At 43.5% G+C, this 18,818-nt stretch overlaps 1 protein-coding gene across 1 annotated transcript in view; it reads right to left on the reverse strand.

Moving 5' to 3' along the window:
- Positions 1–200: 200 nt before the first annotated feature.
- LOC147727850 (CCR4-NOT transcription complex subunit 6-like) overlaps positions 201–18,818 on the reverse strand; it is a 1,257,974-nt gene continuing 1,239,356 nt past the window's right edge. Inside the window, exon 12 of the mRNA XM_086961812.1 lies at positions 201–7,976. Coding sequence (XP_086817938.1) covers positions 7,764–7,976 — 213 coding nt within the window. The 3' untranslated portion in view covers positions 201–7,763. The remainder of the gene's footprint in view (positions 7,977–18,818) is intronic.

Consider the following 18,818-nt stretch of genomic DNA (forward strand, 5'->3'; position numbering starts at 1 on the left):
AACCGATATATGTATTTAGTCAAGTTTTATAAAAGCCAAAAAACCACAGTGCTAAATACGATCCCATAATTGCAACAAAACCAGAAGCCAGGTTTAATGTCTATCAATATTGATTCATGAATGTAAGGAAGATGTTAAGCAAATGCCTACCAAATGTAGCCAAGGACCTACAGTACGTAAAATATCACAACACGAAGAGATGCAATTGCAAAATTGTCATTTATTGCCTACAAGGTTTATGGGAAAGAGAAAAGTTCACAAGTGCAAGAAAACACGCACATACCATTTAGTCCTGTACATCATGTGTGAGCAGTCCTGAATTTCCATAGTGGAGAAATGTATTTTAACATTTAACAGGAGTTCAGATTCCACAACACCTCCCTTTTGAGCTGCCATTGCGTTGGAAAGGCGAGACTATTACTAGATGAGTTGACCTTACTGTTTTTAATTCAGATCCTTAGAACTCTGGATGTCTTGCACATTCACTGCTACTCTGCACAGTGTGCAAAACCCCTGAGTTGAGCTGTTCAATCCGGGGACCCCCTGTCTTTGTATCAAATGTGACAAATGAATGGCTGGTGTTTCGGTAATACTCAAAGTTTCTTACAATGAAAAATAAAAAATAGACACAGATCAATAAGTTAATTTTGCTCAATAATGAAGACTAAGCAACCTAACGAGTTACAATTACATGGCACTTAATTAAATCATTTTAGAAAAACAGACATTCGTACCTCTAACAATATTACTTCTGCGTGATTTACAGTTTTCAAATTATTGACATCAACACTTGCTTTAACACAAGACAAAATTTGGATGAGAAATGTCGTCCAAAAATCTAAGCAAAAATGTTACAACTATTACATGCTAATCCCAGGTGTTCTATATATCCAAACCAATAACGAGGACGTCTAAAACATTAAGAGTTGGAATGTCGGAATAGCCTGTGTAATCTCAAAAGAGACTTGCATGGAAATGCGCATAGTTTTGCCAACCAAACATTAAGGCAGGTTAAATAAATGCTTTCTAACAATGGTGGTCAAAAGTGTATAAGACCCTGTCGTCTTTGCCATTTCCATTCCATATTAATTCTCAACCTAAATTGCTTTCCCTAATACTGTCACAGGTATGCAGTAAACACACTGCAACATTTTTTTAGGAGTAAGATTTTAAAAGTTTAAAAGAGTATTTTTCTTCCACCCAAGCCTGTATCACATTACGCATATATGAGTTGGGGATTGGAGAGCAACATAAGGGTGCAATTACCAAAACAGCAGGCTTCTGTATCAGTTCATTTAATAAGACATATCAGAAATCATAACATTTCTTCTACCTCAGCTTAACTCTTCTAAGGGTACCTCGGAGCCTATGCTCTTGACAATTTACCCCTTCATTGGCCTTGTGTTAACTCTAATAAAGAACACCAATAACAAATAAAAAAAAGGCTACGACCTTATGGCCAAAAGTTGCTCAAACCATAGACGGTTCAAGTACACAAAAAGGCATGAAAGATGAGAAACCTTCATTTATGACTTTGCTTTCAATTAGAGTATGCCTGACCTGAAATATGTATCTCAGAGCTAGGTTTCTAATTTGACAGAGCTTAAAGAGATCACTTTTTCATTGTGAACGTAGCTACATCCAGATTTCAAACACATTCTTTGACTGAGTCCCCGCCAAATGTTGCTTCCTAATGAAAGGGAAGGCATTTATCGTTGAGAAATGCACAACAATTGCAATCTCCAAAATTGAAAATATAAAAACATGACAAATGCAAATCAAATATATACAAACAATCCTGTCAAAATACATTCTGTGGTAAATAAGAGAAAAAGCATAATGGCTTGCCCCCTAAGCCAGCTGCCTCAGAAGTGTCACTTCCAAATTGCATTCAGCACTGGATGTAGATTGGAATTGGTTAACATGTGGCATTCATGGTGTGCTTGCATTTCTTGTAGTTTCGCATTTTTCAAATAGATTTGTACTGGGATAGAGTTTTCATAATTCAGCCTTTTGCTTAGATTTGGACTATAACATTTCAGAGTTGTTAAAGCGAGTTGAGCTGTGCCACTGAGACTGAAGTATGTTAATTTATGATGGGTGCGCTTCCTCTGCATGGAGCAAAATAAGTAAACATACAGATATTTGTTTTAATTCTGATGACTAACAATTCGTTAAAATGGCAGAAATAGAGAAGTCTGAAACTTTCTAGAACATTACCAAAAGAACAGTTCACATAAAAAGATCTTTGGCACATACGTTGTATTCCTACAAAAAAGAGGCCTCTAATTGTCCTAACCATGACAACACTTTCACCACTCAAATTATTTCTGTTCTTGAGGCTTATAAGATATTAAATTGGTGGCCGACACTATCTCTATACCGAGAAGTTCAGGAAAGCAGATGGTAAGTAAGATCTGAGGCAATTACCTAGTCACTAGTGATTTAAGGTTGGATAGAAACTGTCCAAACCATTTTATAATCATCTGCCCACAATGGCACATTTGTACCTCCATATACTTGGGAGAGGAAAAAATAATAATGCATGCCTTCCTTAGATCTCCAAATCACGTTTCTTTGCACTACACAAAGGAAGCAAGCTTTAGAGGTACACTGGAAGAACAAAGATCAAATCCTGCTTACTTACATTACAATCCAGTACTTTCAAAATAAACCAGACTTGTGGCGTGAAGTACATTTGTGAGCTTTATGGAAGTTAAGAGCTTGGAAATCTGGCATTTCAGAATGAAACTTTCTGTGATCAGCATCAAAGTAAACTGCTATCAGAAAAGTATTTGTAAGTTTGCACTTAGATGGCAAAACCAAATTAAGATAGTAGACACAATATTCAATTGCAAAAGTACTTAGCAGCCTCTAAGTTAATTTTACAATTAGCTAAATCAATTTCTTTTACAAGGCTAATCAAAATAGACCACTCTTTAGGGAAAATAATACTGTGTCCATAGGCGATCATTCAAAGAGGATCCATGCTTATTCTAACTTAGTCATGTCAACTGAAATATAGAACCAGAAAACAGCTGATTACATCAAGGTCACTGGGTGTTGTTTCTGTTACTCTTCCAGCCCATTCCAAACCAGGATTAAAAAGGATTCAACTTTATTTGAAACTCAGTAATTCAGACAGGCAAATGGACAGACCATAATGCTTAAATTCATCTGCACGCTCCCCGTAAAAAAATGAAATCCGTAAACAAATATTTTCCTGTTGGATACCAAGAACTAAAGTGGGTAGAAATAACGTACACACCAAAGCAAATATGAAGAAAATCTGGTTATATTAGAACCCCATTGTGCCATATCCACATTTACAGCGTTGGTTTTCAAATATCCATAGGCTCTATTGAAAAATGTCAGAGAACAAAAACAAATATTCAGCTACTTTGTACAAAATGTTTTTTTTCTTCTTTTTCCTTTTTACATAAAGCTTCACAAATCTTTACAGTCAAACTACTCAGTTTTAAAAAGTTGTTTTAAGAAAGGTGTTAAGGTTTTGTTTTTCCTCTGCTTACTTAGGCAGCACTGCTTCTTACAGAGATGAGAGGAGACAGAGAGTAGAACACAAAGTGAACATTACAAGGAGCAGTATTACAGTCTAAGCTGTTTAAAGGTGTCAGCCCTGAGGAAGCTGCTTTGTCCCGAAAATTTAACACAATTTTGACACGAAATAAATTATGGCGTGTAGTATTTGTTCGCCCATCATACTGTGAAAAAGATTTCAAGTATTCAGGATCGACCAGGTGCCCCTTTCTTCACTCGATGATTTAAAAGGCGATTGAAAAGTGGAAGGGGCCCCGTTTGAATGGAATGTGCTAAAAAGATACAATTAATCAGACTGAATAATTAGAGTGCTTATTTGCACACACCCCTTTCATGCCGCTTTGCAGGTGAGAAACAAATGTGTCATCCCTCAATTTCATCAGTTTCACTGCTTTGAAAACTCCACACTCCGACAGTTTTGCGACTGCAGCATTACTGATCACCTGAAATGGCAGCACCAAATGAATACTGCTTCTTTCCACATAGTAACATTATGTCAAAGAGCGCCATGCAACTAAACCTCGTCTCTCTACTTCTCTTGATGTCCTGGTGCGTCAGCTGGCGTGCAGCATTAAATCACTTTAAAATGAGGACTGACAGAATTATTATTTATAAAAACACAATTTTAAAATATACAAGACAATGGACGTTATAAAGGGTGCGTTTAGAAGCAGAGAAGATCCAAAGCAACACCTTGCCTTATGCATATCCAAAAGTACAAAAGGGACCAGTGAAGCTTAATCTGCGTGGTTCCTATACAATCATTACAGGTGAAACTTAAATTCCATTTTATACAAACAGATTAAAAAAATATTGGGAGTGAAGTATGGTTGGAACCATTGCTCTTGTTGCTTGATAAATGTAGGCAAAGGAGGAGCATTCTGTTAGTGCAGTCCTCCAGAGCAAAACCTATTCCCATCCACCCCGAAATAACAAAGGTATTGTCTACATAGAATATTTTTCCAATATTATTTTACCCTACTATGGACCTCAATATAAATTCATATGTTTACATAGGAGTCTGTCTAGCACTTACACATTCACACATCTCTCTGTATATGGTCTATATCAACATAAACCCTTTTATAATGAGGTGTAACGAGGTATTGTTAAAGGGATACCTTTAAGAGAACACATCCTATTACTAGATGCTCAGTGCTATGAATCACTGCTAAATCACACCCAACTAATTTCTTATTCTTATGGACAAGTGTGATAGTAGGCACTTTTTGGCAGTCTCTGCTGCATTTCGACAGTCTAGTGTCTGCTGGGCCATTAATTAAACTCGTGCAAGGAATATTCTCCACTAAATACACAAACGGATAGCAAAAGGATTTATCCATAAGAAACAATTGCGCCCGCGCCATTTGGGACTGACTGACAATTACGCAAATCAAAGACTGAAATGTGTTCTTTCACCAATAATATACATTTACTGGATAGAATGGAATTTGGTTTGCCTGTCAGTGTGATTTCATTAGATAGATAACAAGCTAAATATTGATTTGATGAACCTCTTTTACCTGAACGCCTACTTTTCACTTTAGGTTACGGATATCAGATATTGAGGAAAGAAGTGCGTAAAATATTAAGATGTATTGCAGATCAAATCTCGTAGCAGCAAAAGAAGCATAATAAAGGTGAAAACGGTTAACTTAGGTAGCCACCACTTAATGGAGTACTGAGGCCATCTGTAACTACAGAGTACTTAATCAAAATGTCCAAATACAGTCCAGTCACAAACCAACAAGTTTCAAATTAGCCCACATGGTTCTTTGAGCATCCAGCTACTTAAGGAGAACCTTATAAAATAGAATGATGGTTGTTTGGCAACTAGGTCAGGAAAATAATAATCTCAAGGCTTAAAACAGTACCCACCAATTACTCCCGTACTAAAAAATCAGAAACAGCAGCATTGCACATTTTCAGCTGGTGTTTCCATAGCACATTGGGGATGGTGCCAACAACAATGACCACACAGGCAATTGGCTGAGTCTTTCTACAGGTTTGCAAACCAGTTACTGCTCAACCACAGGCAAAATTAAGAACCAGATGGTACCCTACATAAAGGCAGCAGGATGAAGTCTCAAATAGTGGCGAAATTACTTTCTGTCTGCTGTAATCAGTTTGCATACTGGTACCAATCTCAGTTCATCCTAAACATTTATCTGAAAAAACTGCAACAATGCAATTTCTCTGCCTTTCGTTTTTCCATTTCCTGAGACGAGGACACTGAAAAGACAACATGAACTGGTACAAATCAGCATGCAAGTAGGGCAAATAAATTAAAGTTTCCTTGTACTTCAGTAAAATAAATTCTTATATAGAACTAGTACCAAATGAGAGGTGTTTAACTTAGTGACAATGAATTAAGGGAGTGAAAACCGACTTGGCAGCCCCTTGATCTAGTCAGTCCTTAACACTGAGCTTTTCAGGCACTGTTTCATTGATACTGAGTTGGCCTATGATCTACATAAAGAAACTATAAAAAAAAAACGAATGCTATGGTTCCTTATCTGCATCTCAGAATTTGATAGTTAAAGAACAAGATTGCTAGTACCGTATTTTCTGGCGTATAAGACGACTGGGCGTATAAGACGACCCCCTACTTTTCCTTTTAAAATATAGGATTTGGGCTATATTCGCTTGCTTATAAAATGACCCCGGCGTATAACTTTTGAAAAGATTTTCAAGGGTTAAAAAGTCATCTTATACACCAGAAAATACGGTACTTTAAGTCAGTAAGTCGGATGGTAAGTAAAATGTATTAAAGGGGCAAGCCTTATTTTTTCTACAATTCAACAAGAGGGATCAAACAAACTTGAAAATTATTGCGGAACCTCTTGAAGCTTTGGGAACAGTCAACAATGCACATTAAAACAAATAAAACATTCTCTGTGTTTTGAAGATTAACATCAATAGAGAGGACATATTTTTCTCTGTCTAGCAGGTCTAGACATGTTTTGCAATATATAAGCTTGATGGAAATTTAAAAGTAGATTTGCGTCACTCAAAATGGCTTAATGTAAATTGCCATGATATGCTGTGGATTAGGTTTCTGGTAGGACATATGTTGAGGATACCTTTTTAGTTGACTCATTCCTCCAATCAACTTAGTCATCACTAACTACTAAGATGCAAACTGCAGATTTAATAGATTTCTTTATTGAAACCTGAGATGCTATGGAATAAGTTCACTGAGCAGAATATAAAAATAAATGCCTTAACCGTAAAGGTATTCAGCTTAGTCAGGAAGTAATGTTTGCCCAACACAGCAACTGGTGCTTTTACATTGTAATAAAAATAGCTGGTTAATTTACCGGCCAACTTCAACAAGAGATTCTGACGATGCATCCAGAAAGACGAGCCCATTTTTTTTCAAACCTGCCCTAGCGGTACAAACTATTCTTTAATCAAAGGTTATATTTTTGGGCTTGATTTAGAGTTTGGTGGCCGGTTACTCAGACATAAACGCGAATGATATACCGTCCGCTTCCGAAGTACTGCATCATATCCTATGGTACTTGTAGGACGGTGGACAGGATACCCGTCTCGTTTGTGACTTAGTAACTAATCACCAAATTCTAACTTAGGTCCTTAAGAGTAGAACCCCTCTTTGGTTTTGAAATATTGCCTCGCAGTACTGGGAGAAGGTAATGGTGGCATTTCATGTCACATTAAAGTAAACTACTGAAAATTCGCAAAGGAGTTACTAAATTTAAATTACAATTCATTTTGACCACTAAGGAATGCTAGTTTGAAACAGTAAATGTTTATATTTAACGGATTTCAAATCGTTGCTTTAAATACTTAAAAGCAATAAATGCTAGCCCGAGAAAACGTAGTTTGGAAAATGGGCAAATCAAGAGCTACGTAATGGTCTTGTGTCACTTTCTAAAGCGCTCCTCATTCTCTTGCAAACCCTCTTTCCCCCACAAAAGCTAAAAAAATACCCACAAGGTACAACAATTAAAAGATGTACTCATTTAAAACCAGCATGCAAATAATACTTTGGTTCCAGCCCTAGTGTCAAGTTAGACCAAAACGCACAAAAAATGTGCATATTTTCACAGCAAACACGCACTGGAAGGAGATTTGAAGAAACAGCATAGCGGATGGCCATACTTCACTCCTGTCAATATTTAATTTTACAACTGTACATGTCCATAACAAAAAGGAGGTGGCCCGCGAGGGGCATGGTGTCACTACCTCCGGCTCGGCAAGTGGACACCATTTACAAGAGGCAAGAGCGGAGCATGAAGTTCAAGCTGCGCTAACAGTGAGAAGTGGTCAGATGGGATGTGAGGGTGTGGACATCCAGTGATCTTGTTCTCTTCCACCCAATGCGGATCCAGAGGTCCAAGGACACCGAGTACTTTCATGTGAGTCTTGGAATAGAAAATGTAGTCAATCACGCCCTGGGGATAGAAAAGAAGAAATGCATGGAGATTAAAATATAGTTTGTTGCAATTTGTTTCATTTCACAAGACAAGCTGACATCTTACATAAACAACCTGATCAAAATGAAAAAGTTACTTATTTTTGGTAAAGATCTTCTGGTGAATCATTTATCTACCTGTTGATTCCTCACCTTTTTGAAAATCCCCCAGACACCAGGCTGAAGCTGTAAAGTTAGCAAAACATTCACAAAATCTAGCTGCTTGATGTGGTGCATGTGTAGCGTCAATGGAGCCATACCGCATCAACCTTGTGAGCTGATTTCAGGCCCTCCTCCATTATTATGAGCCCTATGAGTCACAGGCGGGGACAGCATGTGAATTAACATATGTGTTCGGTGCAACATTTTTTCTGATTACTACTTCTACTTGTAGTACTACTTCTACCTGTAGATTCATCATCTTTTGAAAAGATACCAGAGCATTAACTGCTTCTAACTGGTGGGTCTGAAGAAGTGGTCAGACAAGGACACCCTGCAGCATGGAACGAGAAAAAGGGCCATCCTTTCTACTGCCATGTCCAAGCAGCAGTGCTTTTCAAAAATGTGAAGGGAAGCCAATGTGGCGGCAAACTAAATATCTGCCACAGGATCTCACATGGCCAGTGCCTATGTTGAAGCTTTCAGTATGGTAGGAATTCGTGGTTACTCCTCTAGAGGTTCCTTTTAGCACGAGCATATCACATTTGAATGCTCTGGAACGATCCAACGTGACAAGGTCCTCTTCGGGACTGTGCTACCCTACTTGCTGCCTACATATCCTACAAATAGCCATTGTCAGACATGATATATCTTTGGTAGGTGAAATAATGGGCTACTCCAGGACAGTACAGTCAATGTCATCTCTCTTTAACTTTAATGGGATGGGGTGGAGTGAAAAAAGTGTGACAAGCAATAGACTGCCACATATGAAATGGCGTCACTGCCTCTGAAAGGAAAGCGAGTCCTCAGAACCCATCTGTCTCAGTAGAAACAGGTGGAAGGTGGATAAGCAAACCCCTTGCAACTTGCAGACACGTCTTGCTTAAGTGACGGCCACAAAAAACAGTTTCTAGGGTCAACGGGTAAAAATGGCAACTGTGTAGGGGTTCAAATAGGACCTCCATCAAGAATGTCAAAAACAAACTTAGGTCCCAGAAGGGCACGACAATAGATGCAAGGAGGAAACAAATGTAAGCCCTTTAAAAATTCTTAAAACAAACAGGGGTTTAAGGAGGAAATGTTGATCAAGAAGGTAAATGCAAAAACAACAGTTGATGGACAAAATGCACAACAATGTCATACATTCACCCCAGTACAGAGATCTGGGCCTAAATCCATCGTTTTTTTGCTCACCATGCCATTCCTGATATGCATATGGCCATGTCTGAACTGGGGTGGCGTGGTGAGCAAAATAACAATGGATTAAGCCCAGATCTGTGACTGGGGGTGAATGTTTTGCCAATGTGCAACATTCCGTCCATCACCTTGTGTGTTTTGCTGTTCGCCCTATGTGGAAGGCTATGCCCAGACGTGGGTCCCGTGCTCGCTATGCCACTGGAGTCAAGCTATCCTGGCTGATGACGGCTGATAGCCAGAAACCGGTCCTAGGATGCTTGATTCCAGTCCAGGGAAGTCATGGCTTGGCAGTTCGGGCTGGACTGTTCCCATGAGTCTCAGGGTCAAGACTGATTTGCATATGGCCATGTCTTAACAGGGGTGGCGTGGTGAGCAAAATAACAATGTATTAAACCCAGATCTGTGACTGGGGATGAATGTTTTGCTAATGTGCAACATTCCGTCCATCACCTTGTGTGTTTTGCAGGAAGGTAAATGAACATTGACAAGGTGTCAATGCAATCTTTATATATGCCTACTGTAGAACTTGCAGGGATACAATGAAAGAGAAAAATAAAAATATAACACATCTGAGAAGTCTGCCTTAAAATTATCCAAATTCTCAATTGCACACTAGGTAATGTGGTGGTTCCACTGGGCAGTGTACACAGAGTACATGGAAGCAAGATAAGTTGAAAGAATAACATTGTCCACATCCCGTTGTTGCAGAAAGGAGCTCAGGTCTCCTGGAATTAGACTAGAGACTTTGGAAGTTGGGGTACACAACCAGAAGCCCCCTCCACGACTGGCAGAGGAGGTCCACTTTGAAAGATAGTTTGACAGGAAAGACTGGAAAAAACACAAAGGTTCTGTATATCACACACTACTTGGTCAGGCTGAGGTGATTGGAATGACTTGGTCTGTTTTTTGGCACAATTTTCTCAACATTCAAGAAGTCAAAAAGTAAAGGGGAAATGTATAGTGAAGCAGAAAATTCCACAACAACCAAAATGTATCCATTGAAGCTCAATGCAATAAAAACTAAAGGGCACAGAACTAAGGGCAGTGTGCATTCTCCCAAGTAGGTAAGTAATCCACCTGTGGAATACATCACTAGAAGATGATGTTCTGGATCAAATTCGAACGAAGATGCCACTCAAGGTCAGCAAATATGGCACCAACTCAGGCAGTTGGCTCTAGCGTTCAGGAAGACTGCTAGATGGTTAGTGGCCATGCCCTTGCAACTAGGCCCACAGCCTCAGAGATTGAAGTCCTATGCCTCGCTGCTTATTGAAATACCACATTGTGGTCATTTTGTCTGTCCGAACTCAAAGGGTGAGCAGGATAGCATTCATGGCCAAGGGAATCAACCTCAGCCTGAGCAGGTTTATGAGTAATACCAGGTCCCCAAGAGACCTTAGATCTGCAGATGAGCACCACGCCCCAGGGAAAATGTATACATTACTATTATGAAAACTGATGGTGGTGGAAAAAGGTTTCTCTTGTACAAAGGTATCTTATAAGACCATAACAGCAAATATATCACCATGTCCAGGGGTATTCTGATAATGTCTGAAGTCACTCTGGCTGGAGGCACCACTGGAGAGCCATCCTGGGCGCAACATATGGGCCTGGAACTAGAGAAGGCAGACTTCTATGTTCGAATGTGGCAGAACGGTGTCACTTTTAGGACATACAAGCTGGAAAGATGCCCTAACTGCCTGACAAATGTTCTTCTAGAACGCAAGATCTTCAAATGTACCCAGCACTAACTATTCAGGAGACAAACTTAAGTGTAAAGATGCTGGGCTGTGGTGCAGTACTCCTCCCCACATTACCCCCTTTATCAGTAATGCTGGGTGAACCATGTACCTGAATGGATCAAGATTTGTGTAAAATCACACGCAGGGGTAATGAATGTCAACCTCAATTTCAACATCTTAGTTGTACTCACACGCTAAAGTGAATTGGAGAAAAGGTACAGCCAAATATCTCTAACCAACTTATCAAAAAAAGTAGTTGCCCAACTACCTGATTACATATCCCTGCTATTAAAATAATATTATTTCTTGCTCTTGATTGTTGGTAAATAGAGCGAGCCAAGGAGTTTACTAGTTACTCATGCCTTGCTGAAGTTGTCAATGGTCCAATTACCGATTGCGCTTGCCAGTGCCGAGGTGTATCGTAATTCTATGGCAGGACCAGAGGATTCTGATTATGCCTTCTTCCTTCGCTTTATTTTTTCACAGCAGCAACACCAAACATTAATTAACTACATTTCCTATGAAAACTTGGGAAAAACAGTCTTAACAGTAGTCCTTTGTCTGTGTCGCACTCTGGCCAGCTCCCATAGTCCATCAGTGTTGTTTCCTCTTCCTTCGCTGCTCAGCAGCAAGATAAGTAGTTTTTTGCTTTTTTCCTCTAGTGTGTGCCTCTAATTTTCAGATACCCCTTATAATCCCAGGACGCTTTATGCGTGCCTAATGAGATTTTGACCCCAGAAAGTAGTGCGGTGTGGTCCTCCCACCGCCAGGGGGCAGACTTCCCTCTCTCTGATCAGCGCGAGTTTACCCTCAGAAAGCGGTGAATTTCGAGCGCGGTGCCCTCAGAGAACTTTGCTGCCTTCTGCCACCTGGTGTGACACCCTGAGGGGTCGGTTTTGCTCGTTTTTTTGTGAGGTTTGAAAGCCCTAGTGGGTCTGTATTAATGTTGGCTGGCACCCTGCGGGGTCGTAATTTGTGCACCTTTCAGTGATGCTGTGGGACACTGTCCCGGGTAGTTGCCCTGGAATTGGGAAGGGCTGGAGTGTCCCCAGGGCTTTGCCCATACATTGTGCGCCTGTGAGTCCCCCACATTGGTCTGGGCTACCTCCCAGCGTTAATTTTGTGCCTGTTAGGGCTCATTTAAATTATGCTGCCTGGAGCTCTTGAGTACCTGCTGAGCCTAATTTACCTCATTATGCAGGGAGAGCAGGGCCAGTACCAAGAGGAGGACCCTCTTAATTTCGTCCCCTGGGATGATGACTTATCAAGCAGTGGACAGTTCCATTTATAAAGCGGTAAATCAGGGGAACAGCGCCTCACAGCGCGTTTGGATGAGGTTTATGCGAAGTTGGCGGCCCTTATTCCCACTCAGGCCCCCACTCCCGCCCCCTACCTCCTCCCCTCCTAGCAAGAAGCCATGCACTGAAGGGGTTGATGTTGAGGCGTGTGCGCGTTTAAAAAGCGCGTTCTCGGCGCAAGAGCTTCCCCAGCCGGCCCAGTTGTCCCCAGTTGACAATTTCCCTCCTACACCTAGGACCGCTTCTCCTGACCCTCCGGATGATGGGGACTCCCCAGATACGGATGCAGAAGCGTGTTCCTCTAGATCCTGGCTCCCAGCTCCAACTCCGGCCCCTGCAGGGACATCTGATATGTTGGACCTGGACAACATTGTCCACCCTCAGTCTTCGGACTGGGTACCCGGGGACAAGGTAGCCCATTATGTAGCGAGTCGCCTGCATAAGCCCGTTGATAAGGACGCTTGCAACCGCCTTAGGGCAGAGTGCCCACGCCCCACCTTAGAAGGCAAGGTGGCTTGACTCCTGACATAGATCAGAAGCTGGCGACCTTCTAAGCGAAGTTTATCAGGGACTCTAAAAAGGGTATAGACTGTTCATGGCGTGACTGCCAAGATAAACTGCTAGACGCGGTAGGGCAGATGACCAAGATCTTGGACATGGCTGAAGAAGCCAAGGTGTCAGAGTATCTTATATCCCCGGAGGTTTTCTCTAACTGGGCACAGAGGGCGATTGTGTTCCTCAGGAACGCCAACTGTGCGCTCTCCACAGAGAGGTGGAGGTCACTCCTTATTAAAATTGATCCCAAGTTGGGTGACCTCGGCTCTTCGGAGGCTGGTGCTGTGGCGCAACGGGGCCTGTTAGGGGAACCCTTCGTCAAGGAGCTAGGAAAGTTCGTGGCAACATTTACCTCCCTTGACAGGAGGCAGTCCAATATCAAGAAGGTCTTTACCCCTCGGATTTTCGAGAGGGCTGGACGTGGCAGGGGCCGCTCGTTTGGCCATGGAAACAGCTCCAATCGGGGGCAAGGCTCCAGCCGTGGGCAGTTCCAGGATAACGCCAGCTTCAATAACTTCTACCCGACAAGAGGACAGCGGTTCTGTGGCAGAAGAGGCCAGAGAGACCAGCAGCAAGGTGCTGGAAGAGGTGAGTATGCTGCCCTCAGCGAGCTTGCGGGTATGGGGGGTGGTCTTGGCGCAGTTCTTCTCAGCTTGGGTTTCCCTCACAAACGATGCTTGGGTGCTGCAGATGGTCCAGGGCTTCCAGTTGGAGTTTCATGGCCGTCCATGTCAGCCTCATCGCCCCAGCCCCATTTCTTTCTCGCAGCGAGTTGCAGATTTAGTGCGCGAAGAGGTCTTCGCCCTCCTCCAAAAAGGGGCGATTTGTTGGGTCCGCAAGCATCCGGTTGGTTTCCTCAGCAATCTCTTTTTGGTCGACGGTGGCCGACGGCCAGTCATCAATTTAAAAGAATTCAACTCAAAATGGAGGGCATACACCTCCTTCGCGATGTGTTGCGTCCATCAGATTGGATGATCAGACTCAACCTGAAGTACGCATACCTGACGGTTCCCATATTTCCCCCATCGGCGTTTTCTGCAGTTCCGATGGGACGGTCAGATTTAAGAATTCACCACACTCACTTTCGGACTCTCCTTCGCTCCGTGGTGCTTCACAAAGGTCCTTCGGCCGGTAGTGGAGTTTCAGCGGGCGCGGGGTGCGAGGATGATCGTATACCTGGACGACATGCTGTTTCTGGACCAATGTCCCGAACGGCTTTCGTCTCAGTTACAGACGGCGGTCAACCTCGTTCAGGGGTTAGGATTTGTCATCAACGAAAGGAAGTCCCTCCTGGTTCCAGTTCAATGTGCAACTTTTTGGAGTTCAATATAGACTCCGTGGACTCCACTTTGAGCCTTCCCGCCAAGAAAAAGGCAAAGATCAGGCACGAGTTATGTCAAACTCTGGCAAAGCCACAAATATCTCCCTGTCAGTTGGCACGGTTGGTCGGTCTTCTTTCATCGTCGATTCAGGCCATATTCTCGGGGCCCTTGCATTACCGAGCCATGCAGCACCTGAAGGCCATACTCCCGGGGCCCTTGCATTACCGAGCCATGCAGCACCTGAAGGCGTACCTACTCAGGCAGGGCCTAACGTACTCTCAACTGATTCCGTTGTCGGAGGAGGTGAGGGACGAAATGAAATGGTGGCTTACGCACATGGAGGCCTGGAATGGCCGCACGCTATTCGGTTCGGCCCCAGACATAGTGATCGAGTCGGACACCAGTCGTTCTGGATAGTGTGCCAGGTGTGGAGAGTTTTCCACAGGTGGCGCCTGGTCCACTCACTAGCAATCTTTACACATCAACTGCTTGGAGTTACTAGCAGGGTCTTTAGCTGTGCAATGCTGGTCGAAGGACAGGGTGCAGTTCTGTGTCCTCCTCAGGATGGACAATGTCTCGGCAGTCCGGTATATCAACCACCTGGGGGGTACCAGATCCAAAATGCTGGCGAATTTGGCCAGGGAGTTTTGGCATTTTTGTCTGGACCACCAGGTATCGGTCACAGCGGAGTACCTGCCGGGGCAGAAGAACAAGATTGCCAATTAGCACTCCCGTCACCACCTGAATGCCAGTATGTGGAAGCTGGATCCTCAGGTGTAATCCCTACTGTCGGATAAGTGGGGTCCCTTCTCGGTGGACCTGTTCGCGTCGCGCCTGGACCATCAACTTCAGAGGTTCTTCAGCTGGCGCCCGGACCCATTGGCGGAAGCAACAGATGCTTTCCTACAGGAGTGGTCGGGGGAACAAGGGTATACGTTTCCCCTGTTCTCCATGATAACGCGAGTGTCGACGCTGTTGCGGCGTCAGGTGGCGGAGGTAGTGTTGATCACGCAATGGTGGAGGTCTCAAGTTTGGTTTCCAGTTCTTCTGGAACTTTCTTGGGATTTTCCAATCCTACACCCCCACTCTCCTCACATTCTGCTCAATCCCGACCAGATTCCCCATCGGCTAGACCAGGAGGGCTCTCTGAGGTTGATGGCCTGGAGGATCTCTGGCATCACCGGTCGCTCCCGGGCCTTTCGGGAAAAAAGGCTGAGGACCTGCTCTCCAAAGCATGGGCAGAGGAGGACGAGGAGATATAGGTCAGGCTGGCATAGATGGCGTCGTTGGTGTGTGCGACTGGGTTTTGATCCCATGGGGGCAGATGTAGTCCACATCCTTAATTTTCTGGCGAGTTTGGCTGAGGAAGGTCTGGCGTATAGGTCAGATAATACCTTCCGTTCGGCGATCTCGGCTGGTCACATGGTGGTGCAGGGTTCCCCAGTGGGTGAATACCCCTTGGTGTGCCGGCACCTGAGAGGGATTGCCTCTCGCTTCCCCCGGAACCACATTACTCGGTCCTCTGGAACGTGGACAGAGTTTTGAACCTTTTTTGTCCTGGCAACCGAATAGGTTTCTTTCTCGTAAAGAAGTAACGGCCAAATTGGCGATGCTGCTGTGCCTGGTATCCTGCAGGCATGTTTCAGATGTGCGAGCTTTAGATATCTCTGCCAGAGTGTTCTTGCCGGACGGAGTGTCCTTCACAGTAAGTAGAAGATCTAAATCCCATACAAGGGTTATTTCTTATCCGGCTTTTCCAGACTCCCCTAAATTGTGTGTAGTGCAATGCCTCCGTGCTTATGAAGAAATGACTAATGACTCCTGCCTTCCGGGCGAAAGACAGCTGCTCATTGCGTTGCGCAAGCCGTCCAAAGCAGTTTCTTCCCCCAACCATTGCCAGGTGGGTGCGTTGGGTTATGCAGGAGGCGGGGATTGATACTAAGCAATTTGGTGCTCATTTTGTGAGAGGGGCGATGGCCTCTGGAGGATCTGATGCGGGCGGCCGATTGGTCCTCAGATTCCACCTTTAAAAGGTTTTACTTCAAACCGGTGTTGGGAGGCTAGTTGTCGACAAGCTTTGAACTGGCATAATCTGAAGCCTCCGGTCCTGCCATAGAATGAAAATGTGCCTAGCCTTGGTGCTGGTAAGTTTCAATTCTATTGAGGACTCTGAGGCGAGGATTATCCCTCCCAATGACTTCAAAGAAGTGGACCCTCACCGTAAGATTGTAAGTAATCCATTTATATCCTGTTTCAGCCTGATGTCAGTGATGCACTTGTAAAGTATTCTCTTCTTGTACTATGTTCTGTTGCTTGAGGTTCTGCCTCTGACACTGCCTCTTTTGCAGGGAATGACGGTCCCAAACAGGATGCGTGAAAACTGACCAACATGTGCTTCGCGCGAAGAAAGAGGAAGATGAAACAGCACTGATGGACTATGGGAGCTGGCCAGAGTGCCGACACAGACAAAGGACTACTGTTAAGACTGTTTTTCCCAAGTGGTTATGGGAAATGTAGTTTATTCATGTATGGTGTTGCTGCTGTAAAAAAATAAAGCGAAGGAAGAAGGCATAATCCTCGCCTCCGAGTCCTTAATAGAATTGAAACTTTTTCATTAGTACCCTTAATTGCTTTCTATTTGGGGTCATGATTAATACTGGCACAATAATGGTGCAATCTGTTATTCCAGGCAATTACAACAATCTCTAGTTCAAATTTCTGCATTAAAATGATGACTATGTATTCACCTTATTTCAACAGCAAAAACTGCTGAAAAACACCTTACATTATGACTACAAGATAAATATTAATAAACAGACATAAAGGACTACACATAAATTAAAAACCCGAAGGACTAGTTATATCAAATCTGTTGTGTGCCATTTTGATATAGGAGGTGGTGTTGCTACAGAGTCAATGCACTTTTACCAGTCTTCCATGAGGTAAAATGCATATTGTCCTTTGTGTATTACAAGTGGCCAGTATCAGTTTTAAATTTGTCACAGCTTAACAGCCAATTTGCTAAAATGCGTTCACAGTGTGTAGCCGAATGTTAAGTCATCTAAGAGAAGTAGAATCATTGAAAATAGTCTGTACCATCCAAACAGTGACTGATAAATAAAGTGAAGATACTTGCTAAATTCAAAATAAATCAAATAACTCATTTACTGTATTTCATTTAAATATTACAAAACTATTCAAAATGGTAAACTGAAAATAAACATTTTCTCTGAAGTCTGCAACTGGTACCGACAGGAATTAAAGTTGCTGTCACCACCATCAATGCCCTAAAGCTGAACACTGACTGAATGGTTGAAGCCCAAAACGCAAAACACCAGGATCCTGATCCTATCGAAGAAGATACTTACCTTCAGTAACACTTTCTGGTAAATATTCCATCTAACCGCAGACTCTTCAGCTTTGGAATATTTCCCATGGCCATACCGGACTGAAAGTTTCACAGCAGTACTCCTGTATGCCACTTGCTGGTGACAGGCAGTTTCACGTTGACCTCATTCGGCCCTGGAGATGAAAGAGTCGACTACATGTACCACCCTTGCACCCTAATGTCAGTTTCTTACTTGAATCCTTACATGACTTTGGACGCATAGCACAAAACAATTGGAGGTACGAGTGTGCAAATCATTAATTTAGAACCTTTTTAGATCGTAAAACGAGACCACTCCAAAGAAAAAGGAGGTGGAAGAGCAATGATTAGTCTACTAGAGTATCCATCAGAAGGAACATTACCATTCCTTTAGAATAGATTCGAAAGCAGTACCTCCCAAGGAAGAGGCTCTGTGAAGTGGGCTCAGAACCGAGAGTCCTACAAGGGCGAAATCCCATTCCCATCAAAGCAGTAGTGCATTGTGACCTTGTGCAATGATGTCCTTGTCAAGGTTATTAGATGTCAAGAATAGGCCCTCCGCCTGCTGATGCAGTGGTAGCAGCCTTGGCATAATGGGTCCTGTTAGACGGCGACCCGGAGGGTCGGCCGAGCAAGGGGGAGAGGCCTCCTGGCGAGGGCCCTCTCCTTAGATCGTACGGACGAGCAACTACCCCCCTCCACAGATGGACGCCACACAAAGATAGGTTCTGTACACTTTTATCGGTATTCTTAGGCTGGTTAAACTTGACAATACAGCAGGACCAGGATATGATGATCCCTTCAATTCTAGTCTCTGGGGAAAGGGGGTAGCGGGACAGTCTCAGTACCGATCCGGTACAGGGGTAGCTGGTGTATAGCTCTCAATCCTCGAGCTGGAGGGTTCGCAAGTAGGGGCCGCGGCAGCGCAAACAGGCCTTCAAGGATGGTCTACTAAGAGGAGCCGCGGCAGCGCCAGCAGGCCTCCAAAGATGGTTCACGAGGATGGGCCGCAGCAGCGCCAGCAGGCCTTCAAAGATGGTTCACGAAGAGGATGAGCCGCGGCAGCGCTAGCAGGCCTTCAAAGATAGTTCACGAAGAGGAGCCGCGGCAGTGCCAGCAGGCCTTCAAAGATAGTTCACGAAGAGGAGCCGCGGCAGCGCCAGCAGGCCTCCAAGGATGAGT

Source organism: Lissotriton vulgaris, chromosome 3_1 (genome assembly GCF_964263255.1).
Source record: "Lissotriton vulgaris chromosome 3_1, aLisVul1.2, whole genome shotgun sequence".
NCBI classification, from domain to species: Eukaryota; Metazoa; Chordata; class Amphibia; order Caudata; family Salamandridae; genus Lissotriton; species Lissotriton vulgaris.